Genomic DNA, 24,536 nt, shown 5'->3' with positions numbered 1-24,536 from the left:
TGCGGGTTGGATCATGTTTGAGAAGGGCAATGGACAGGGTCAAGATGGGACTCTATTAAACGACTCACTAAAACTACAGGAAGGAAACCTTCGCTGGAGAACCTGACGTTTTATTTTGTGTGTGCGCGCATGTGGAAGTCAATTTGCCGAAGTCGGTTCTGGCCTCCAGGTGTTCTTCGAAGTCCTCGGTAGAGACAAAATGGAAAGAAAGGCCACCTTCGAACAGAATTTAGGGACGGCGAGGACAGGTATAAACGAGGTGGGTGCTCCCAAGACAACCTCTCCCGCACCTCCAGCTTGAAAACTGCATAGGTGCACGAATGCTGCAAAAGCACCTTCCAGAACTTTCTGCGCCCAGCGGGGTCCTAGGAGGAAGGGTGCGGCTGGCGGAGAAGAACCGCTCACCTTTACGCCTTTCGCGCCCTGCCACGCCCCCCGCGTCGCCTCCCTCCCCGGGGCGTTTGTTTACGTGACTTTGCGTAGTAGCCAGGCCCCGCCCCCGGCCCCGCGGGCCGCCGCGTTTCCCGCGCCGCGCCGCTTCTCCCCTTAAAAGGACAATAGAGGCCGCGGGGGCGCGCGCGGGCGCCCGGCCCTCTCCCCGCCCAGCCCGCCGCGCGCACGCGCCCGTATGCAAATCAGCTCGATTCAAGAGAATTTGGTCCCGGGAGCCGCGCGTGCGCAGAGGGAAAGCGGAATCTACACCTCGGTCCGCGGCAGCTACTGAAGAACTGCAGGAGACAATCTTTCTGGCGGAGGCAGTGCTTGCAAGGGGCTTGGCCTGGTGCAGTCCGCACCGTGGGGACGCTGCTGCGCGTGGACGGTGAGTGATTGCAGTGGGGACCCTGGCGCGAAAGTGTCTCCGAGGCTCCGCTTTCTGCGGCTTTTTTTTTTTTTCCTCCTTTCCTCCCCGTGCCTCCCCCGCCTCCTCCGTCCTTCCCATACACAAACACACAGGAAGTTTTGTCTTGGAGATGGCATTGCGGGGAGCGCTGTCCTCGTGCTCCGCGGGCTCCAGATTCCTTTGTACAGAGGTGCTGGGTGTGCGCTTCTTAATTGGGGAGGGTATTTGAGGTAAACCGAAAGTCAGGGCGTGGGGAAAGTGAGCGCAGCGTGGAAACGAACGGGCAGCGGCGGAGTTGCATCCACGCCGGAGGTGACAATGACTTTTCTCAGTCGTAGCGCTCCCCCACCGACCCAGGGAGCTGAGTCCCGGTCGCGGGGGCCCCTGTGGGCTCCGGCCGTGGTCTCGTGCGCCGCGAGCACACCCGCGTGTTGCACTTCCCGCGGCGCTCCCCGGTGGTTTGCACGCGGGTGCACAACAAAGCCGGAGCTCGCAAACTTCACTTGCTACTGCCTGGAGCCGGCGGGCGGCCACACGGGCTAACGACAGCCGGTGAGGGCCGGCGCCGGGGCTGCGCGGCGCACGCGGCGTGGCGGCGTTGTTGGCGAAGTCCTCCCGCAGGGACGCGTCTGCGACAATGAGCGCGCAGCACGCGGTCTCTGCGCTCGGCCGGCGCCGAGCGGTCTCCGCAGCCCGAAGTTCGCCGCGGGTCGGTCCGGTCACCTGTAGCGTGGGTGCGGGCGTCACGCGAGGGGTGGCCGTGGCCGGCGGAGCCAAGTGGCTCGTGCGGAGCGGAGGCGGCGGCGCAGTCCGCTGCAGGAGGCACCCAACTCTTTTATTTTTTTCTTCCCCTTCCCTGTTTTTTTTTTTTTTTCCTCGTCTTTTTGTGTGTGCTCCACCTGACAAGCCACGTGCTCAGGGCCGCGACCGATGCGCGTCCGAGTGTCCGGCTCCGAGTGAGGCGCGGGCTGCGGTCGCCGTCGGGGCTGTCGGGGAGCAGGACAATGTGATTTCCTGGTGATGGCGCCTTGCCAGTTTCCAAAGCACAGCCAAAGTCGCCAACTCGCAGCCTACGCGCGGCGGGGACCTCCGGGCGTTTCTGATCGGGGACTCGGCAAAAGTTCGGTTCCGGAGGGCCGGCGGCCGAGGACACCCGAGCTCTCCCGGGTCCCCCGCGCGCGGGTTGCCCGTCGCCCCGACGCCGCCGGACAACAAAGGGCCGCGTGTGCCCGAGCGGCGCGGGCCGGGCCGGGCGGGGCGCGGCGCGGGGCGGCTTTTGTCCCTCAGGTCCTCTCGGAAACTTCGGCAGCCGCGCGGCGGGGCCGGGCCCGCGGGTCACCCGTGCGGCGCGGCGGAGCGGAGCTGCGCCCGGCGGCGGCGGCGGCGGCGGGGGGGGGGGCGCGCGTGGCCCGAGCCCCGCGGCACGGAGGCCGCGTCTGGGAGGTCCGTGCATCCGCCTTTGAAGTGGAACTGTTGCCATGTTTGAATTACGTCAGGCCGGGCGTGCGGAGCGGAGCGGCCCGGGAGCGGAGGCGCGGCCTTCGGGCGGCGCCGGCGGGGCGCGGGGCCGTTGTTCGGCTCAGGTGAGGGCGGCGGGTGGCGTGTGGGGGCCCCGAGCCCCGAGCGCCGCGCTCCTCCGGGCAGTGCGTGCAGCTCCTCCGCGCCCCACCCTGGACCTCCGGCCCGACCACACGCGCGGAAGTTTCGGGGCTCCGGGAAGTGGAGACCGAGGAACCCGGGGGTGCGTGCGGGGCCGCCTTTGTGTGTTTACACGTGGGGCGAGCGGGGAAGCGCAGGGCAGGATTGGCGGGGCGGCTCTGGAGCTCGGTGACCAGCACCCCAGCCCGCCTCCCGTGTTTATTTTCTTCTCACCTTTCATTACTGCAGGTGAAGAATGACTACCACGACAGACGCTCATGACCCCCCACCCCCATGTTAGGAGTTCGTTCCTAGTAGGGTCTTCTAAAGAAGACTCGGGCAACTTTTTTCCTCCTTTTAGTAAGAGAGGATCGTGAAACTTGTTATTAGCAGTGTGCTGAAAGCACCTGCTTTTGAACTGAAGTTTGCCAGACTCGGAAATTAATTTTTAAGTGATCGGTACTGCAGAACGGAACAGGTTTTAAGCTGCCCACTCTAAATGAAGGTCTGGGGTTCGCTTTTGACTCGGGGAAAAGCCTAAAAGCCTGTAAATATTCAGAGGACGGTTTCGGAGATGCAGGGCACAGGTGAAATCTTAGGGATGACCTTGAGGATTCTTGAATTTGGAAGTAGGGCCTTCCAGAGATAGTAAAAGCACGCTGGGAGGAGAAGTTGCTAGAGTATGACGCTGCTGGGGGAGTCCTTGCTAGCTTCACAATTCATGGGAACTGGGTTGACCTTCGAGTTACCCTTCTTAGACTTTTTTCAAGCTAAGTGTTTTTTTCCTTTTTTTTTTTTTGGTATGTGGCTGGAGGCATAGCTCAAAAATTATGCTGGTTTGACACATGGTTGCTTCTTTGGTATTTGGGGTTTGTCTGCAGTCTAGACATATAACCAGCAACACGGTATCTGTTGCTTCTTTCCCGATTTCTCCTGTGTCAAGTTAGTTTGTTAGCATCTAGGTGCAGCATGGACTGGGAAATAATGCCAGATGCTTTGCCCTCATGCATCACATAAGTTGGAATCGGGTTTTTTTTTTCCCCCCTGTTTATTTTGTTATTAGAGAAACACATTCACAGTTTGGTTTACCAAATTAATAACACTGAAAGTTTGGGATGCATCTTTTTGAAGTGAGTAGAGAAAGAAAGCATGTTAAAATAAAAAACCTTGGATGTTATATAACCTTGGCCTTCCTTTGGAGGATTCCTAAGAGCATGGGGTACTTTGCAAACAGTGATTTTTTTTTTTTTAATGTTTCATAGACCACTTACTGTAACACTTGAATATCCCAGGAAAGTTCTACTCCATGTAGAACTGAATGTTTCTGTTCTTATAATCAAATGATGTTTGTAAAGGAGACTTTAATTAGTTAAGAGGAAAATGAAGGCAATGTCCTCACTTCTTTTTAAAAGAGCATTTGTGTATTTGCATCTGCATACATGAAGCCCTAGGACTACTTGGAGGAGTTGGGTATCTCTACCACATTAGTTCAGGTAGGTGGTAAGGCTTATTGGCTGAGTCATTTGCTAGCCTGTTTTAAAGACAGCCTTCCCCCTCCCCCAAACTTGCTCTGCCTGTGTTTTGAACCCCAGGTATAGGCACCTGTTAGGTTAGGTAAGTATTGTAGCACTGTGCTGCCTCCACAACTATAAAATAGCACCCCCCCCCCCCCGAGTTTCTCTGTGTAGCCCTTGCTGTTCTGGAAGTCTGTAGACTATTTTGGCCTTGAAGTCAGATCTGCCTGTCCCTGCCTCCTGAGTGCTAGGATTAAAGGCATGTACCACCACCACCCAACTAACATAAACTTTTAATGGAAATTAAAAAAAAACCAAAACCTTATTTTTATGTGCATTTATTTCTCCTATATGCCTGATCCTCTGGAGCTGGAATTGCAGACCACTGTGACCTTTGATGTGGGTGCTGGGAATTGAACCCTGGCCTTTCGTTAACTGCTGAGCCACCTGTCCAGCCCCTGGAAAAATCTTAAGCCAACTTCCTAAGGCTTCTTTGAGAACAATTAACTTGACATGCCAAGCCTGTAGCTGTTGCTTTGGAAATAAGTACTCTGGGCCTTAGTTGGTTTGCTTGCCTCTCTAACTGAAGGCCTTGCCTGAATTGGGATCCCAGCACCCATGCCAGGTGGACTGGCGCAGTCACCGGTGTAACTCAAGCTTCTCTGCTGGCAGCCTCTCTGGGCACCCTCACACTAGTGCACACACCCCATTTTGACATATACACATAATTAATAACAAATCTTATAAAGGTTTAAGCCAGTTCCCCAAAACAATTCTTTAAAAAGTTATCATCGCCCCCTAACCACCCCCACCCCCCCAGATGGTAAGACTAATTAACTGGGAAGAAAGGTAGCACATTTGCCTTAGTGTGGGGCCAAATGCTGTGGCACCTTTAGGTCTTCAATCCCAGCACCTAGGCAGAGGCAAGCAGGCATGATATCTGAGCTTGAGGCCAGCCTGGTCTATCTATCCAGTTCCAGAGAGAGCCTGTCTCAAACAAACAAAAAAGAGGAATGCCTACAATGGAAGGCTGCAGTCCTTGGATAAGGTTTGTCCAGTTTTTTTCCTCTGTGATAAAATGGCAGTCACATCTACTTCACAGGGTTGAAAATGACCTAAGTGTGGGCAGTATGTATAGTGGCTTCTGTTGTCCTCAGGGTTGGGTAGTAGATGTCTCACAGATGATAACACTGAGGCTTAGGTCAGTTGCTTTGCCCAGAGAAATAGCAGTAAATGCTGAATGGAAAGAGGGGGTAAAAGTTTGGGTCCCTTCCCCCACCATCAGAAACCAGTTCTGGGAAGACACTGCCCTCAACTTCTGTTTGTCATTCCAGATCTGATTCAACCATTTTACACCAAAAAAAGTCCGGTGATTACCTAGTAAATGTCACAACTTTGTTCCTGATTTCTCTACAGTGTGACTCTTTACAGATTTAAATTGGAAATACTTACTTTTGATTTTCAAATTTCTTTTAAATTGTTCCTGTAACTAAGAATTCTGGTGTTGTAGGAATAATCTAAAAATCTAGTTAAAAAGAAAGGCATTCGCTTTCAAGATGAGAAGGCTTTCTTCACCAAGGAATACAAAGGTCACAGATACTTGCTATTACAGATGTTTTGTATAAAAGCTGAAACCTGAGCTAAAATAATTCATTTTCTAGTTGTGTATTTTGTTTCAGTCTATTACAAATTTGATTGATTGAAGCAGTTCTAGTTGTAAGACTCATTTCTCCTAGTTGCTCGACTCTTGATACAGTAATGAAATATTTTTCTGCCATTTGTTATGAAAATTGTTTACCATTACCCTTAGCAATTCATTTGGTTTACATTTTCTAGAAATCTTTAAAAGATTTAAATATTCAGGAAAAGCTGCTTTTGAAAATTAAAGAAAAATTGTTCACTTACATGTCTGAATGGTTTGCATGCATATATGTGCCTGGTGTCCGCAGAGGCCAGAAGAGTGTCAGAGTTCCTAGACCTGGAGTTAATAGATGGTTGTGAGCTTGCATGTGGGTGTTAGGATTTGAACCAGGGTCCTGGAGGAGCAGCCAGTGCTCAGAAGCACTGAGCCGTGTCTGCAGTATTATTATTATTATTATTATTATTATTATATTATTTTTATTATTATTTATTTTATATAGTGGCCATTTTTCAGTGTCTGCCTTTTATGTTCATCTTTGCTATCCTACTTTTTTTGGTAGTAAGCAGATGCCCAAGTGTAGAGTTACTTCTTGGGTATAATGCACAACTTCCTTGTCCTGAGAGCTGGATATTGTGGCTCAGGCCAGTAATCTCAGCACCTGGGAGATATAAGCAGGAGAATCAAGAGTTTGAAGTCATCTTCAGTTATACATTGAGTTCATCCTAGGCACTTAACTACTTCAAAACAGTGGTAGCACACACCTTTAATCCCAGCACTCAGGAGGCAGGTGCAGGTGCAGGTGAATCTCCTGAGTTCAAGGCCAGCCAGGACTCCACAGAGAAACCCTGTCTTAAAACCAAAGCAGTATTGAAGTGAGGGCCTGGAGAGGTGGCTCAAAAGTTAAGTGCATTTGAGATTTCAGAGGACCTGAGTTCAGATCCCAGTGTACATGCTACATCTGCCTGTAACTCCAGCTTCTCCAAGGGGATCCCATCTGGCCTCCACTGGTCCCCATACATGAATAATGTGTGCATACATGTAGATACGTATAAATATAAATAAAATAAACTTTAAAAGAATAAAGACATGGGAAAGTTTTGTAAATAAAATAACCTGAATGAGGAATGGAAAGGATACCATCTCAGACATTAACACCAGCCTGAGCCTTGGAGTGGCTCGGTTATCAAAGCTTGATTTGGCCCTCCTGGAATACCAGTATTACAAGTTGTCGGCAGCTGGTAGGCAGGGCTAGATCCCGAAAAGCTTTGAATTCCTTGCCAAGGAGTTCAGAGCTTAGCCTGCAGCCAGAGCTGGTACCCTGGAAGGATGATTAATATTTGAGCTGTAGGGAGATAACCGTGTTTGAGAAGTTAGTCCCAACGAAGTCTGGGACAGAGAGGTAAGGAAAGCATCATAAGGGCCTTTATGAAGTTAGATGGGAAGACCATGGAGAGGAAGAGATCAGCTGATTTTCAGATTTTTGTCTGGCTGTGGGTCACAACCATGGAAGCTGACACTGGCCAGCAGATTTGGAGGGGCAATATTATCTTCATTGTGGGGCATTAAAGGTCAGAATGGTTTGGTAGTCACTGGCAAAAGGAAGAAATTGGATCAGGTTGGGATGTTGGGGAATTTCTAGAGTGCACTAATCCAAAACTAATGTTGATGCTTGGAAGAAGAGAGAAGAGCTGGTATTTAAACCACAACTGTCAGGGATGTCACTTACTGGATGCAGTCCTGGTTCCATCCTGAGTACCACAAAAAGCAGTGCCAAATTCGGGTCCTACATGTTGGTGTGTAATATTCAAGAGTTGGCGTTTAGCCTCGTTTTAAGATGACATCAAAGTTTAGTCATGTTTGTAAAGTCTGAGTCAGGTAGGTGTGTTTGTCATCCCTACTTAACATTTTGTGAGAGTGGATTACTTAACGATTTTCCTTCTGACACCCTCCACTCCCCAAGTTTAAGTTTCACGTTTCCTGCAGAAAACACTCAGTTGGACCCCTTGGATGTATTCTGGGGCTGGAAAAGTTTGTTTCAGTAATGCGCAGATCTTACCAAAGTCAAGAAAAGAAAATGTACCCTGGTATTTTCATATATGTAGCAAGAAGTGAGTTTTCTACTTTCCAAATGGCCAGTAGAATTAGAAACATTTCTTTCTTTCTTTTCTTTTTTTTTTTGAGGCGGGGTTTCTCTGTGTAGCCCAGGCTGGCCTTAAACGAACTCAGATCTGCTTGCCTCTGCCTTCCCAGTGTTGAGATTAAAGCTGTGCACCGCCATGCTCAGCTAGAAGCAAGTTTTTCCTTCCAAGAAGACTTATGTCTAAGTATGTTTATGCATTTGGATACCTGCCCATGAGTGCAAATACCTGAGGACGTCTTCCCCTGGGAGAGCAGCAAGTACTCCTGACAACTGAGACATTTCTCCAGCTCCCCTAAAAGCAGTTTCTTAATGGTGAAAAAGTAGGAGATACCTTTTCACCATTTACTGTGTGGTTACATTCTGTAACTAATAATTGCCTCTTAAAAGCTTACAAATTCTCCAACCCTTCCCACATCGCTCTTAATCTAGAATTGGCAGGGACAGTTATATTTCCCTTTATGTCGAGCAAATGGGCAGACCTACTTTTTTTTTTTTTTTAATACCATCTAAATTCCAGAGGCCCAGGTTGTGACTTAATTTTTAACCTGTGCTGTCCTAGTGGAAGACTTGTTTATGAGTTTGGACCCCATTCTTTTAAAGTGAGTTTTAGGCTCTGCCAAATGCAACCACAGTTAAAAATGCTTAGGCATATGGCTTCTCAGAGATAAGAGTATACGTGTTTGGAGCTCTTTGCAAACAAGTGGGGGTCTACAGCCTTATACTCAGCTTCTGGGGAAATTAAAATCCATCACTTTGAAAGTGTTGAGGTAAATCTGGGAGCTAATGCAGGTATCTAGAAGGGGGGAGGGAATACTCTTGCTCTCCTGCTTTTCCTAGGTTCTGATGCAGTGTTCCATTGTTGGAGAGTTCTGCATGCAGCCAAGTGGCCAGCAGTGGAGGAAACGAAACGCTTCTTCTGTTGACCCTTTGTGAAGAGTGTTGCTCCAGTTACACTGTTTGCTAGGTTCTTTGTGAGCACAGTTGATTAAAATGGCAGCGTTACCAATTGCAGCAACTTGGGGATCCCCATGCCCTGTGGTCACCAGTGGATTTCCACGTTGACCTTCCCATCTTCGGGTTTTTCTTGGTTTCGTTTGTTTTGTCCATAGCTGTTTCCTTCGCTGCTTTACAAGGGTTAGTCTGTTGTGGGTTCTGTAGTATCTGCAGTGGAGTGGATTGTCTAACAGGTCAGTGCCTTTACATCTGTGTTTGCTTTTTTTTTTTTTTTCTCAATTTTTCAAGACAGGGTTTCTCTGCTCGGCTCTGGCTGTCCTGGAACTCTTGGAGAGAGGCTGGCTGGCTTTGAAACTGAGGATCCTTCTGCATCTGCCTTCCCAGTGCTGAGGTTAAAGTCATTTGCCACCAGTCTGACTCCATCTGTTTTGCTTTTAAGAAATTTACTTGAGGTCTTTGCTTTTTTGGGTTGTTGTTTGTCTTGTTTTTTGTTCTTTTTTTGTTTTGTTCTGTTTTTGTTTTTCGAGACAGGGTTTTGGAGCCTGTCCTAGAACTCGCTCTGTAGACTAGGCTGGCCTCGGTGAACTCACAGAGATCAGCCTGCCTCTGCCTCAACAGTGCTGGGATTAAAGGCGTGTGCCACCGCTGCCATAATTTATTATTTACTTATTTTTACGACATTCAAAAACATAGGGTAAAAACCTTGTTTAAAAACAGGGGTATTGATGTACAACAGGCTCCAGCATAACACTTTATTGGAGCTATAGACAGATAATCCATATATTTAAATACTGGTTTGCCATGTCAGGTGCAAGGAACAGCTTACTTTTTGCCGTGTTTCTTAATTTTACCCCTATGGCTGGAGGGGCTGCGGGTTACTAGCCTGAGGCCTTGACCTTAGCTCTTCCTTCTTTGTTTCTGCTTGAGAGCTTTGCCTGGTTCAGGGGCTGCTTCTTGCCATCTTTGTGATTGGACGTGATGCCTGTATCCCTCTCCCTAGACCATGATCCTCTGCTTTACTATTTGAGACAACAATGAAGGAGAACATAAAAGATGTGTTTTCTTGTTTTTGTTATGTTTTATGTGTGTAGGTGTCTATACTCGTGTACATGCTGCCTTCATGTGTGTCTGTGCACTACATATGTGCCTGGTGCCTAAAGAGGCCAAGAGAAGGGTGTTTGATTGCCTGGAACTGGAGTTAAATGTGAGCCACCACGTATGTGCCAGGAATTGAACCTGGGTCTCCTAGAAGAGCAGCAAATGTGCTTAACTGCTCAGCCATCTCTAGTCCCTTGTTTCGAGCAGTTTTCCCATCAGCCCGGTCCAATTGCTGCACCTGCCCCAAATAAGACAGAGATGTGGTACGAAGCTATTGGCCTGTTACTAGCATTGGCATGTTACAGCTCTGCTGTAAATATTAACCCATTTGTTTTTTTTCCCCCCATTTCTATTAATCTAAGTTTTCCACATGGTCTTATCTTACCGGAGAGAAGGGCTGGAGTTCTGCTCGCTCCGTCCTACATGTTGAGTCTCTTCTTACGCCTTCCCGAAACTCCCTTGTCTCCTCGTCCCGCTTATCTTGCTTTCCAATAAGAGAAACATTTACAGAATGGCATCTCCCTCTTTTCTTATTTCGTATGGGATCTCATGTAGCCCAGGCTATCCTGAAACTTCCTGTGTACGGTAACACCGATCTTGAGCTACAGCCACCATTATGCCTCCCATTCTAAATGCTGGGTTACAGGGGTGTTCCACTTGGCCTTAAATTATGTATGTGTGGATGTGCTGTGCACATGACTAGTGGAGGCCAGAAGAGTTTTGGATCCCCTGGAGCAAAAGTTACCAGTTGTGAGCCCACCCTCTTGAGTGCCGAGAGCAAGAGATCCTGAACCATCACTCCCGTTCAGCCCTTATCTTTCATAGGGGAGATTAACTCACTTTTTTTTTTTGTTGTTGTTTGATTTTTTAATTTATTGAGCATAATATTTATAGCCACTCATCTTATAATTTTACCAGCTGTTTACTTTGCAACAAATGTGTTAAGAGGATATTTATACAAGAAGGTTGTAGGAAGGAGCGTATACTGGATGGATACATTATTACATATTAACTGTTTATTGTGGAATTAGTTGAGAAATTATAGCTTGTGGTTTCTGGCCTGTATGCATTTATGACTTTCGGATATAATTTGTATGTCATAACATTTATTGTTATGCCTATAGTTCTGTGGGTTTTATAGATACCCAGTTTGTCACCACTCCCAGTGTATAACTTTTTCTAAGTTTAATTTTCTCCTGTCCCTCAGACACACACTTAGAGGTGAGATCATGGGTTGTTTGTTCTGCTGTGTGCTGCAGCAGACCTGCCTCAGTCAGGAAGCAGGTGACTGCCAGTGATGCAGAATGGTGTGGTGAGGATGCTCGCCAGGACAGACAGACGGACAGACAGACAGACAAGATGCCAAGCTGTCTGAGCAAGTGAGATAGTTCCCAGATGAACCACTTACTGCTTCACAAATGGGGGACTTGGAAAGAAGTAAAGAACAGTCACCAGGTTGTTTGAAATACCAGAAATCTCAAAAATCACAACTAAACTATGCCAGACCCACCTACCACCATTTCAGATATTAGCGGATTTGGGGGCTGGGTCTCGACTTCACTACAGAGACTGGGGGGATGTTTTTGGTTTTGAACATTAAGTGACTCAATATAGGTTTTATGAAAATAATTTCAGTTAATTCTCAGGGCTCCCCAAACCTCAGAGTGGTTAAATACAAACCACCACTTAAAGGGGCTGCTGTGAACAAAGCTTGGAATGAATACCCCCGTGTATTTGCTGCAGATTCCCAGGTGCCCCGTAAGGACATAGAAGAGCTCAGAAGGGACTTTAGTAGAGTTAGTTAAGTGATCATGCAGTCAGAGGTGACCTGGGTGCCCTTTGAGGGTTAGGATCCTGTTTCATTTCTCACAGCAATGTCTAGAAGAGTATGGACCCTGGGTTTCTGTTCCCACCCCACCCTTGTTCAAGTAAAAGCTAGTCCACAGGAATGTAGTGGACTGTTACAGAGTCATGTTTGTGTCTATCTTCACTGTTGAGCATTTCACCACAGCTTGCAAGTGTGTTAAATGGGCCAAACTGACTTCTGACGCAGTCAGCCTCACAGCTAGAGACAGTCTGGGTGCCCTATAGTTGTGGCATGGTGTTTTCCTGGGGGGGGGGAGGGCACTGTGAGGGTAGTGTTTATAGACAGACAGCTGGCATGGAGCATTGTTGCGTATACTTCCTTTGTCCTTGTTCATGAAGAGGCTGAAGTTTCCCAGTGCTATTGATGATTGTAAGAGGAACTGTGTCCTTTTGACCTTGATGGCCAGGGTGCTTTAAGAGAAGAAACAGGAATATACATGTCTGCTATCTTGAGTCTGTCATTTGATACTGTTTAAGCTAAAATGACATGACCATTTGCTTGGGAGGGCATTTTCTTTAAATTTTCCTCTGAGTTCAGGTTAAAAAGAAAAGTGAGTTCCAGGACAACCAGGGCTACACAGAGAAACCCTGCCCCCCAGAAATAATTACAATTAAAATTAAAGATACACATGCCTCTGAATATTTTTGGTTATATGTGAACCTTTTTTGGTCTTTGCTGTGGTCCACTGAACCGAAATGGGCTCAGGCAAAAGATGACAAGTGGCATATAGGAAGTTTCTTTGCATATATTTACTTCTAAAATAACATAAGGACGGTTCTATGACTATAATTCCAGTACTATATGTGCAAAGGGAATTGTACTTTTTTCTTTCTTTGTCTGATATTTTTCTGGTAATTGGTAGTTTGTTGGCTGTACGAATCCTGTGATTGGTCCATTGGGGTTTAGGTTTCCATGTTTATCTTCCCTCTGTTTCCAGACCAGACTGACCTTGAACTCACAGCAGTCCTGCCTCAGTTTCCCTAGTGCTGGGATTACATACAAGTGTCACCATAATCAGCATTCATTGTCTTTTATGTCCCCTAATCCAGATCTAGTGAAGTTGACCTTAGATGTGTAGTCTCAGTGGCCTCCAACCTAAAGGTAGTTTTTACCTTCCTTAGTATTGGGATTTTGACCAGAGGAGTTAGTACATGGACATCATTCCTAAACTCTAAGGTTAGATATCTGATTTTCATACCTTCCCTTCAGCTAATGGTGCTGTATAGAGCACATCCCCCACTTCGTAGAGCATGGTTGATGTGTGGCGCTTCTTAGACATGTCTGGGGAACAGGGTGGTCATGGTGAATGTACACTACTTTGCTAGCAGGGAGTTCATTGATAATAGAGAGGCACACAATACCAAGGTCGTTAGTTATAAGTTTTAGGCACATTCTTACTGGCATGTGTGTATGCAGGGGCCACAGTAAAGAAAGTGTCCACATGACTGACTGCCCCATGATGGGATTAGGGCTTTTATTGTGGATACGAGAACAGCCAGAATCATCTGGAAGAGTCCAGAGCAGAGGGAGAAAGCAGATTAACAATGGCTATCAAACTGGGCATACATGGTCAGGGTTCTGTAAGGGTTCTGTTCCTAGAGGAGTGTGGTACAGTTAATTCATATAGGGTGTAATGTAAGAAAAGTTCAGGGAGAAGCAGGAGTTATGGATGCCTCCTAGCTCCAGACACTTGTGCATGTTCTATATATACTGGCCTATGGAGTAGTAGATGAGGGGAACTCTTCTAGTTTGTTTGACTTGGCTATAAAATTATGCGTGCTGGAGGTAGGGCGGAGCAGAGAAAAGTCCTTGCGTGGTTTCTTAACAAAGTTGTGTCAATCCCTTTGTCTTTACAGCTATTGCCCAGAAGAAAAGATGTTTGGTTTTCACAAGCCAAAGATGTACCGGAGTATAGAGGGCTGCTGTATCTGCAGAGCCAAGTCCTCCAGCTCTCGGTTCACAGACAGTAAACGCTACGAAAAAGACTTCCAGAGCTGTTTTGGGTAAGATTGGTTATGTTCCACTCACACCCACCAAGACAGGGTTTCTCTGTAGCTTTGAAGCCTGTCCTGTAACTCACTCTGTAGACCAGGTTGGCCTCAAATGCACAGAGATCCACCTGTCTCTGCCTCCTGAGTGCCGTGTACCACCGCTACCCACCTGTGTTCCATTCTTAGAGGGAAAGATAGTCAAGATTATGTGGAAATGTTTCCATGCAAATCAAAGGGAATGTGCTAACATTTAAAATCACTAGTTTTCTAGTATCTGGGTTAGTGAAGATTCGTGTTCTTAAAATGAGTCAGTACTGACAGCTTACTCTGCTTAATTAGTTGTGAAGCCCTTTATGGTTCCAGTTTGGGCAACTCACTTTGTTCTTAACTGTAAGATGTATAAGTGGATTTTCAAAATGTATCCTATTCTCTTACCTGTAGTGGTCCTCCAGTGTTGTCTCTGAATTGTGTTTGTAAATAATAGAGTTACATTTTAACTTGCGGAGGATCTACCCTGGAACTTACCAGGGTGTGTTAACTTTTCAGCAGACACCTGGAAATAAAATATTTAATGTTGAACCGTTTCCTATAGTATGAGAGAGCATGCATGCATTTTTGTGATGTTGATTTTGAATGAATGTGCACTTTGTTTTTTGAGACAGGGTTTTTCTATGTAGCCCTGACTGTCCTGGAACTTGCTTTGTAGACCACGCTGACCTCAACTCATAGTCTGCCTCCTGAGTGCTGGGATTAGAGGTGTGTGCCACCACTGACTGGCATGTCAACATTGAGTGCTTGTATGTGCTGTGTCGTTCATGCTGGGGTCAGGCAACCTTAGGTGTTGGTCCTGGCCTTAGAGGTAGTCATTCTGTTTATTTCCTCCTTCTTGGGCCGGGCTAGCTGGCCTGTGAACCCCTAGAGATTTTCCTGTTTCCACCTCAACTTTTATAGATGAGAACTGGAATTACAGATGCCCATGACCATATTTGCTTTTGCATTGCACACCTGCATACCTGGTTTTGTGTAAGTTCTGCGTGTTTGAACTCAGATGCTTCTGGTGTTTGTTCAGCAAATGCTTTACCCCCTGAGCCATCACCCCAAACCACACACTACTTCTGCTTAAAGCATTTTTTGATTGCTCATTGTTAATTCTAGACTTTCTCTTACTCTTTTTGGTTGGTGGTTTTTTTTTTGGGTGGGGGGACAGAGTAGCCCTATGTATCCCCGGATGGCCTGGAAATTGCCATGTAGGTAGACCAGACTTGCTTCTTGACTTAAAGGTGTGTGTGTTATCATGCCTGGGCTACTCTGCTTTTAAGGAATATCGTTTTAGCCCATAGTGGCCCTCCTGCCTCTACCCCCTGAATGGTAAGATTGTAGGAATGCATCGCCACAGCTCTTACTTTGTACATTGGGGCTGGAGAAATGGCTCAGCAGTTAAGAAAACTTGCTGTTCTTCTAGGGCACCCTGGTTCAGTTTTTAGCATCCACATGGTGACTCAACTTGTCTGTAATTCCAGGTTGAGAAGATTTCCTTCTGATCTCTAGCACCAGACACACAAACACAGACACACATACGTGATTTTTTTTTTTTTTTTTTTTTTTAAGGTGGGTTCTCACTGTGTAGCTTTGCTTGTCCTGGATGGAACTCACTACGTCTACATACCAGGCGGGCTTTGAACTCAAAGAGATCCACCTGCCCTGGCATCACAGGTGCTGGGCTTAAAGGCGTGAACCACTACATGTGGCTTTAAAAAAGACTTTTAAATGGAATGTATTCGCATGATTGATGGGTCTCTAGAACTAATAATTTTTTTAGTTGAAAGCTTTGTGTGTATGTGTGTTCTGATCAGATCTACCCTTCTCATTCCTCCCTAACATTCCCCTATCATCCAATCATTTCTCTTCCAACTTCAACTGCATAGGCTTTTTTTTTTTTTTTAAGAACCCACTGAGGGGCCAGGCATGGTGGTAGTACATACCTTTAATCCTAACACTTTAGAGGCAGAGATAGACAGGTCTCTGTGAGTTTGAGGTCAAACTAATCTACAAATTGAGTTCTAGGATGGCCAGGGGAGAAGAGTGAGACCCTGTCTAAAACCAATAAAAATGTAAACAAAAGAATTTCTTCTAAAATACCACTTAGCTTTGCCTGTGTATTTGTGGACGCAGGACCACCTACTGGCCCGTTACTTTCATATCTGAAATGCACTAAAGAAACAGTGGAACAGATCGGAAGTCACATCGACGAATCATAAATGGATGTATTTCCCCAAGAGAAGTATCCACGCAGGGATCCTCATGAGTGAAAAGCATGGCACCTAACATTCTGTTTTCCTGTCAGGTTGCATGAGACTCGCTCAGGAGACATCTGCAATGCCTGTGTGCTGCTTGTGAAAAGATGGAAGAAGTTGCCAGCAGGATCAAAAAAAAACTGGAATCATGTAAGTTCATCTTTCTATCTCTGTTAAAATAACACTAACATCAGCAAACCCCAATTTAGAAAATTGTATATCACTAGATTAGCAAAAAACACTAGCCTAGTGTAGTATTTCCTAGGCATAGGTTTTGTTTGTGTTTTGTGTTCACTAGTTACTTATAGACTCCTGACAGGCTGCAAAGCTGTCAGTTGCCCATAGAGCTACTGTGGGACCTGAACGAGATGACCATGAAATAAAATGCTAGATGGATGCTGTTCTGTATAAGCTGTGATTAGGTCAGCAGTGTTAACATCACCAGAATTATGTAATGTGTATTTAGCTCTATTTGTGAGCATACCAGAGGCGGGGGCTGTTGGATCCTTTGGAGCTGAAGTTGCAGGCAGCTGTGAGCTGTGCTGGTGTGGGTTCTGGAAAAGCAGCTCCTTCATTTAATCTGTGTTTTGTCTGCATTTATGTATGTGTGCCTCCTGGTGCCTGCAGAGGCCAAAAAGAGAACATTAGATCCCCTGGTACTGGAGTTACAGAGTGCTGTGACCTAAACCCACTTTCTGTGCGAGTAGCAAGTGCTTTTAACTGCTGTGCCATTTCTCCAGCCCCCACTTGCTAGATTAAATGTGCTACTCAGTATCCCCTAGGGTAGAGTTTTGTTAAATTCCTCAATAATATTAACTAACTTTTCAGATGTATTGGGGTTTTTTGGTTTTTTTTTGTTTTTTTTTTTTTTTTTTTTTTTTTTTTTTGCTTTGTTAAGACTAGAGGAATGGCTTAGTGGTTAAGAGTACTGACTGCTCTTCCAGAGGACCTGGGTTCAGTTCCACATGGCAGCTCACTACTGTCTATAACCCCAGTTCCAGGGGACTGGGCACCCGTGAGAAAACACCAATGTACATAAAATAGAAACACAGATAAACAAACAAAAAATGATTTGTTTCAGGCTGGACGTTGGTGGTGCACACATTTAATCCCAGCATTTGGGAGGTTGAGGCAGCCTGGTCTACAGAATGAGTTCTAGGACAGGCTCCAAAACAATACAGAGAAACCCTGTTTTGTTTGGGGGGGGGTACAGTAGAAGTACAGTAGAAGTACAGTAGAAGACATCTTTGACCTTCTGATTGGATTACCCTGCCTCTCAGGTACCAGGGTTGCAGGTGTGAGCCACCATCTCTGGCCAAGATTTATGAAATCTACATTACATAAAATATTTTGATTAAATGGGCATTTTTTTCTTTACACAACACAGTGCCGTCCTTTGACGGTGTTAATTTATTGCAGTAGGTTTCTTATGGACCTATTACCTTAATATGTAAGTACGCTTTTCTTTAATAGCTTGTCTGAGGAAATCACTCATGATTGTGATATTTGAAGGTGATGGCAACCATTCCTGTTGAAGGCCTAGGAAGCAGAACCGTGCCGTGCTAGACAAGGGAGAGGAAATGCCGCTGTGGTGGTATTCAGGGATTAGCATGCAGACCTGTCATAAGTAGTGCTTATCCTTCTGTGTGTCATGCAACAGTTAAAGGCACACAAGAACCCTCAGACGCTCCTTAAGTGAGCATGGGCCTAAATGGTATTAAATATTCAGTATTTTCTTCCAGGTGGTAGATGCAAGGGCAGGACCTAGTCTAAAGACAACCCTGAAACCAAAGAAAGTGAAAACTCTGTCTGGAAACAGGATGAAAAGCAACCAGATCAGCAAACTGCAGAAGGAATTTAAACGCCACAGTGAGTTTGCTTTTGAGCACTATTGCTGAGTTTTAGTGTTTTATTTTTGACTGGGGCTGGTTTACAGTGTGTTGAGTCCATTTCTTGCTTACTGTCTCCTGAGTACTGAGGTGGTCCCCTTCCTGTTCTGGGATCTTAGCCTTTGGGAGGCACTATTTATTGACTTTGTGAATATATTCTTATTTCTGTGGAATATGACTCTGATTTTGATATCTCAAAGTGACTAAAGGGGCTCGGGAGATCCTGGAGTGGGTAAATAGCTTGCTGCATAAACATGAGGACTTGAGTTAGACCCTAGCAGCACATATAAAAGCTGAGTGGAGCATGCAAGGGAGCTAGATCATCTGGAAAGGTGGGGTTGCTGCCCAGGCCTGACTCCAGGACCAATGAGTTAGGAGAGAACCAGGTGCCAAAAGTTGTCCTCTGACTTCTACGTGTGCTCTGTGACATGTGTATGCCTGTAACATACAAACAAATGTTTCAACACAAAGCTGGGCAGACATGTTTGCCTGTGATCATAGCATTCAAGATGCAGTGATAAGGGATCCCTGGGACAAGGTGTCTGACAGTGAGTAAACACTGGGTTCATAGAGAGACTTTGCCTCAGTAAAGACACCAGTCTGGCTTTGTGAGTATGTACACAGACAAAAGCAACAATCTCTCTCTCTCTCTCTCATGAATATGTACACAGATAAAAAACAACATTCTATCACACACACAAACAACTTAAAATAGGTAGTTACTTTTTCAAAGTATGCCAATACAATGTGTCTTTATTGGCGTTTTAGTTTTCTAGACTGTGCTGCTATCTTGTTTACTTGGGTTTTATACATAAACAGATTAAGTCCTGGAGATGTGCAGAAAAATAGCAGATTAGTTTAGACAGCATTCAACCAAAGCCCAGATTTATGGAAACTTTGTGGTGATATTTTGTTTTTTAATCTAACAAATAAAGCTTGCTTGAACATCAGAGTGTCACACCAGTTAGCCATAGAGGCCAGGCAGTGGTGACACACGCTTTAATTCTGAAACTTGGGAGATGGAGGCAGATGGGTCTCTGTTAGTTCAAGGCTAACCTGAGCTACACAAAATTGATTTCAGTCTAAAAGAGAAACAGCTCACATAAAGGTGATCCCAGCACTTGGAGTGACATTCCTTTAATCCTAGCACTTGGGAGATAGAGGCTGGCAGATCTCTATATAAGTTAGAGACCAACCTGGTCTACAGAGTGAGTTCCAGGACAACCAGGCCTGTTACACAGAGAAACACTTGTCTTGAAAAACCAGAAAAAAACAACAATTAGAATTCATGCTATAAAAGTTTAGAAATCATCACTCACATGGAGCCAAGATAGCGTCTGACCTTGCAGTGTAAGACATGTGTGTTATCTTGAGTGGAGCGTGAGTGTTAAATTCATACTGGCTTCATAGACTGTTAGTGTGGGTTGTGGTTATCTAGAATATATATTCAGCTTAGACATCAGACTTTGAAAGGGAAGCCCCCTCTTGTTACTGTATAATACCTGTCTGTTTAACCCTCAGGACCTGAGGCAAAAACTGCTAGATTAAACACACTAGTATTTCATAATAAGAATTTAGATAGAATGGCAAGTGTTTGGAGGTTCTGATTCAGAGAGCTTTGCTTATTGTTCATCTGCCTTGTGCTCTCTTGTTCATGCCTAACTCATCCTTACCGATTAAGGCTAACAATTTCAGTTTTTCACTGCATGCAGTTGTTATGTATCTTGGTGTCCCAAAGTCTTAGACTAAAGCTAAGGATACTGCAGCTTTTAAATGTAAAAAAAATGGTACACACTGAAATTTCAAATAGTTCAAAAAACCTGAGCATTTACAGTGAGCCTCCCTCACATAGAAATTGTCTGTTGATGTAATTGTGAGGTTTAAATATCCTGCTAGATTACTCCTTTCAGGTATGATTCTCTTGAAATTTTTTTCTTTTTAGGAAGTTGAATACCATTCATTTTAAGGTGAATTAGCATACTAATACCACATGATACTTTGTAACTCATACTTTATATGTTTAATTTTATATTATCTATGTAAGCATGTTTTAAGAGGAACTTGTGAGGACCTTGTATGTATGTGCTTATTTTCCTTGTAATGGCAGAGCTCAAACACAAGGCTTTGTGCCAGGAACGCACTTCACTACTCAGCTGCACCCCCTGCCCTTGTAAGCACTCCAGAAAAAATGTTTTAGTGAGGTTGGAGTGATGGCTCAGCATGTTACTGCTCTTGCAAAAGAGCTTGGTGCCCATCAAGCACCCTTATCTGGTAGCTCATAGCTACTGACTCCAGCTCCAGGGCATTAGATAACCTCTGGTCTCTGAGGTTGTACACACACACACACACACACACACACACACACACACACACACACACACACACACACACACACACGCTTTATTTAGACTGAAGCTTTTGGTGTTTAATAAATCTCTAATAATTGTTTCTCTGACTTAGAGGACTGTTCTCTCCATTTCCTGGGTAGATGGGAACTTTAAATGGTGGTTGTGATCTTCTCAGTACACAATGACCATCAACCAAAAAGGTTTATTTTTCTGGCTTTTATTTCTTTCTCATTCTCTCTGGCCATCCTGGAAATCAGTGTTGACCAGGCTATCCCCTGACTCAGAGACACTGAACCCACAGAGATATGCTGTACTCCACTTTATTTCCTGGTTTCTCAATGCACATCGTGGAAATACGCCGGTGTAGCTCTAGGCTAGTTAGTAAATTACCTCAATTCCCCGAGTTATTTCCCCTTGTAGAGAAGTGGAGCAGCTCCTGGGCTTAGCACGTGATGAAACTGGAAATGTCTTCTGTGTTTGTTTAATGCAGACTCGGATGCTCACAGCACCACCTCAAGTGCCTCTCCAGCCCAGTCTCCCTGCTACAGTAACCAGTCAGATGATGGCTCAGATACAGAGATGGCTTCCAGTTCTAATAGAACTCCAGTTTTTTCCTTCTTAGATCTTACCTACTGGAAAAGGTAAAAATAGAAGTCAAAACTGTTTAGACTCACCCATCCATCTCACCCACTGGCTGCAGCTTTCTGTCTGAATAGCGGCTGAAATTATTTGACAGATAAGTGGTGACGCAAATAGGGAGTTGGGATTAGTGGGAATCAGACTGAATGTAAGACATACATCAAGGAACTTAAATTTATGTTGGAGTAAGACTAGCTATTCTGACAGTTACCTCTAAAAAGAGGCAAATGGTTCAAGTTTTCTTGTGCCATTAGCAGGTGTCTTGGTTTAGTTTCCGCTTGCTATGATAAAGCACATCGGTTAAACGGTTTGTTTTAAGCTCACAGCCCCAGGTTACAGTGACTGTCACTGTGGGGGCAGTCACAGTATTTGAAGCTTGAGGACTGGCTACACCACATCACTGTGTCGTGCTCAGCCAGCATTCTCCACTCTTACACAGCCTAGGATCAGTGACACCCAAGATTTCTCAGTTCAATTCTACAGTGAGCCAGTTAAAACTGTCATGGGGATAGGGTACACTCAGGCCAGGTAAAATGTACATATGTGGCTAGAAACCCAAAAGACAATAATTAGAAAAGAGAAAATATTTTCAAAGAAAAAGTAGTATCCCTAGGACATAGAAAACAGATAAGATATTTTACTTTGTAGACATATCTAGAGCTATAAAATAGGAAGGACAGTATCTGACTAACTGTACAGAGAAAATACTGCTTTCACAGGAATAACCAAAATGCAAAGATGAATTCTTTGAAACATGCATAAAACAAGCCAGAAACCAGTATATTGATGTCTTCAGTTGGCTAGGAGGTACTAACTCTGATCCTGGTTTGGGTCCCTTTAACCCCAGCCCTTGTGCTACAGAGGCAGGAGAATTTCTGAGGTCAACATAAGAGACAGGAAGATAATAGAAACCAACCCATATAAATGGAAATGAAAGTATAATAGAATCTGCAACATACAAAGGAATGTAACTCCGTGAGCTTGAGGTTGATCTTTGGTTTCAGCATTAGGGAGTCAGAGACAGGATCCCAGGGCTAGTCAGCTATTCTGGCCTCAAAGATAAGGTGAGAAGCATCTGAGGAAGATATCCCATGTTGAGTTCTAGTTTCCACAAAAATAACACATGAATGTATGTGTACACACACACACACAATGTATGGGTGAGTGATTGCTGCTTTTAGGATACAGAGATAGATTAAGCAGGGTTACTTTATAAATAATCTGAGTAAGACCAATAAAGTGTGTAATCATAAAGGTAAGCATACAAATGAAGGGAATCAAAAAGAAATAGGCAGAGAATCAGAGAAGAGTAGGATTTGCTTGAAGATCTGACCAAAAAGTGTCAAGAAAATAGAAGCTGTTGGGCTGGAAAGATGGTTCCATGGATAAAGGTGGCTCCTGCCAAACTTGACAACTTCCAAAAGTTCGTGCTTTTAATATATCTTCTCCTCTTTTATTTTAGACAGAAAATATGTTGTGGGATCATCTACAAGGGCCGCTTTGGGGAAGTCCTCATCGACACGCATCTCTTCAAGCCTTGCTGCAGCAGTAAGAAAGCTGCTGCGGAGAAGCCCGAGGAGCAGGGACCGGCGCCTCTGCCCATCTCTACTCAGGAGTGGTGACTGAGGTCTATGTAGAAGGGAACAAAGAGCGATTTAAACTTTGGAAAAAACCACAAAGCAACAGACTGACCCTCCTATTTTTAACTTGGATACCTGCTATTCTGCCAAAAGACATTTTTTAGGATAGTTTTTAATGGGTTACCCATCCCCACATCCAACAAACTCTGAAGCCAGTTCTAGCATACTGCAAGAAAAGAGTGTACATACTATTTAATATGCTGAGTATTTCATAGGAAGGCTGAATGCTGCTGTAAAGTGCTCTTTAAGTCTTTTTTTTTTTTTTTAATCCCCTCTAATGAATGAGATTAGGGGGGGTTTCAGGGGACAGAGATGGGATTTGTTGTGTGATAAACCATATGTAGTTTAGTCTTTCTGTGGAGAAGCAGTGGTTGGGGCATTTTAAGATGACTGGCTACACTTGTTTTCCCTCATGATAATATGTCATAACTCAGTAGCATGACCTGCCCCTAGAGGTAGTTAAAATTTTTTAAATGCTAAGGCGTTGCCAAGGTTCTGATGATTCAGACCTGTACTACTGATTATTAAGCAGGACAGACCGAGAATTCTGCAAATAGCTTGAAGGAGGAGGCAATTTCTGAACACACAAGAGCTGTGTTGCTTCCCTTCATGGTAATATTTGATAAACGTCATTATGTGAATCTTATAAAAACAGGACTGGGGCTCCTTCTGGGGAAGGCAAGCCTGTAGGATGGGCAAGGTCCTATAGAGATAGTACCAAAGCATCACCGTACGGCAGAGAAATGCGCGCGTGGTTGTAAACTACTTAACAGAATGTGTGAGTCCTGGGGATGCATGGGGCACAGTTGATGCTGCTTGGGGCACATTTCTTAGAGGGCTTGCAGTGTGTAAATAATTGACATTGGTGTTACACAGCTGTCTGGGATTCACTGAAATCCATACGATTCAGTTCTAGCTCTGGATTACCTCAGTTGACCTTTGTGGAGGTTTTATCTATAGAGTAGCTCTTTCTTTGCCTTGTCATAACTTTATTAGGGTTTGGGGTTTTGTTGTCTTATTGTTTTTCTCCCACTATTTAAAGCTGATTAGAAGAAAAGAGTTATGTGTTGAGGCTGAGTTGTTTGGTTGGGTTGGCTTTTTGGAGTTGGGCTTCTGAACATCAAGATGGCTGAATGGAGCACCTCATGCCGAGATCTCAGTGAGGGCTTCTCAGTAGAGCCCTGTGGAAGTTGTCTGATGGCCTCTTCTCAAAGTTCAGGAAAAACAATAGTGCCATTTCAGACCTCGTAGAGGGAGGGGTTATGTGGCTGCCTTAGTATTCTTCACTCATGATTATTTTGAAAACTGGATTTTTAAAGTCTGTTAGTGTTTCACAACAGGGAGGGCCATAGTTTGTGGCATCCTATAGTTGTGAAGTTTTACATTGTGTGTCTCTTCCTTTTGGGGAAAACCTACCTAGTACAAGCCACCACATGCACAGACTGCCCAATGAGTGGGTTTTGTTCTTCACAGCCTTGGTGTAGTACAGAGTCCAGCCATTACCATTCTGCGTTGCTTTTGACATGGGATTTATTTTGTACATTTTGGCTGCAGTATTGGTGGTAGAATATACTTTTGATGGATCATCTCTACTTCTGTATTTATTTATTTATTACTAGACCTCAACCACAGTCTTCTCCCCCCCTCCACTCTCTGCCTGTAGGATGTACTGTATGTAGTCATGCACTTTGTATTAATATATTAGAAATCTACAGATCTGTTTTGTACTTTTATACTGTTGGATACTTATAATCAAAACTTTTACTCTAGGGTATTGAATAAATTTAGTCTTATTAGAAAATAAAAGGCGCTGTTTTGTGATTTTTGTTTTTTAAGGTCTCTGGTGGGAATGTTTTTTTCTGGACCTGGAGGGATCTCAGTCGTTAAGAGCACCAACTGCTCTTGCAGAAGACCCATGTTGGGTTCCTAGCACCTGTGTGACAGCTGGAAAACATCTGTAGGTGTAGTTCCAGGGGCTCTGATGCAGTCTGGCACACGGTGCACAGTGAGAGGCAGACAGGAACACCTAACTCCCACAAAT

At 44.9% G+C, this 24,536-nt stretch overlaps 1 protein-coding gene across 6 annotated transcripts; it reads left to right on the top strand.

The window, feature by feature from the left end:
• The first annotated feature begins 682 nt into the window (after window positions 1-682).
• Sinhcaf (SIN3-HDAC complex associated factor) lies at window positions 683-24,316 on the top strand. 6 transcript variants are annotated; one of them, XM_051173332.1, is made up of 6 exons: window positions 683-820; window positions 13,551-13,697; window positions 16,030-16,129; window positions 17,722-17,848; window positions 20,707-20,857; window positions 22,318-24,316. In XM_051173332.1, exons 2-6 carry the CDS (start codon window positions 13,570-13,572, stop codon window positions 22,475-22,477), a joined length of 666 nt encoding a protein of 221 aa, XP_051029289.1. In that variant the 5' UTR covers window positions 683-820; window positions 13,551-13,569; the 3' UTR covers window positions 22,478-24,316. The 6 variants fall into 6 exon arrangements, with proteins under 6 accessions (XP_051029289.1, XP_051029290.1, XP_051029285.1 ...); XM_051173333.1 differs by lacking the exon at window positions 683-820 and adding an exon at window positions 1,010-1,031; XM_051173328.1 differs by lacking the exon at window positions 683-820 and adding an exon at window positions 1,051-1,071.
• Window positions 24,317-24,536: the final 220 nt, after the last annotated feature.

Source organism: Phodopus roborovskii, unplaced genomic scaffold (genome assembly GCF_943737965.1).
Source record: "Phodopus roborovskii unplaced genomic scaffold, PHOROB, whole genome shotgun sequence".
Lineage (NCBI taxonomy): Eukaryota > Metazoa > Chordata > Mammalia > Rodentia > Cricetidae > Phodopus > Phodopus roborovskii.
This window is presented reverse-complemented; position numbering and strand designations above follow the sequence as displayed.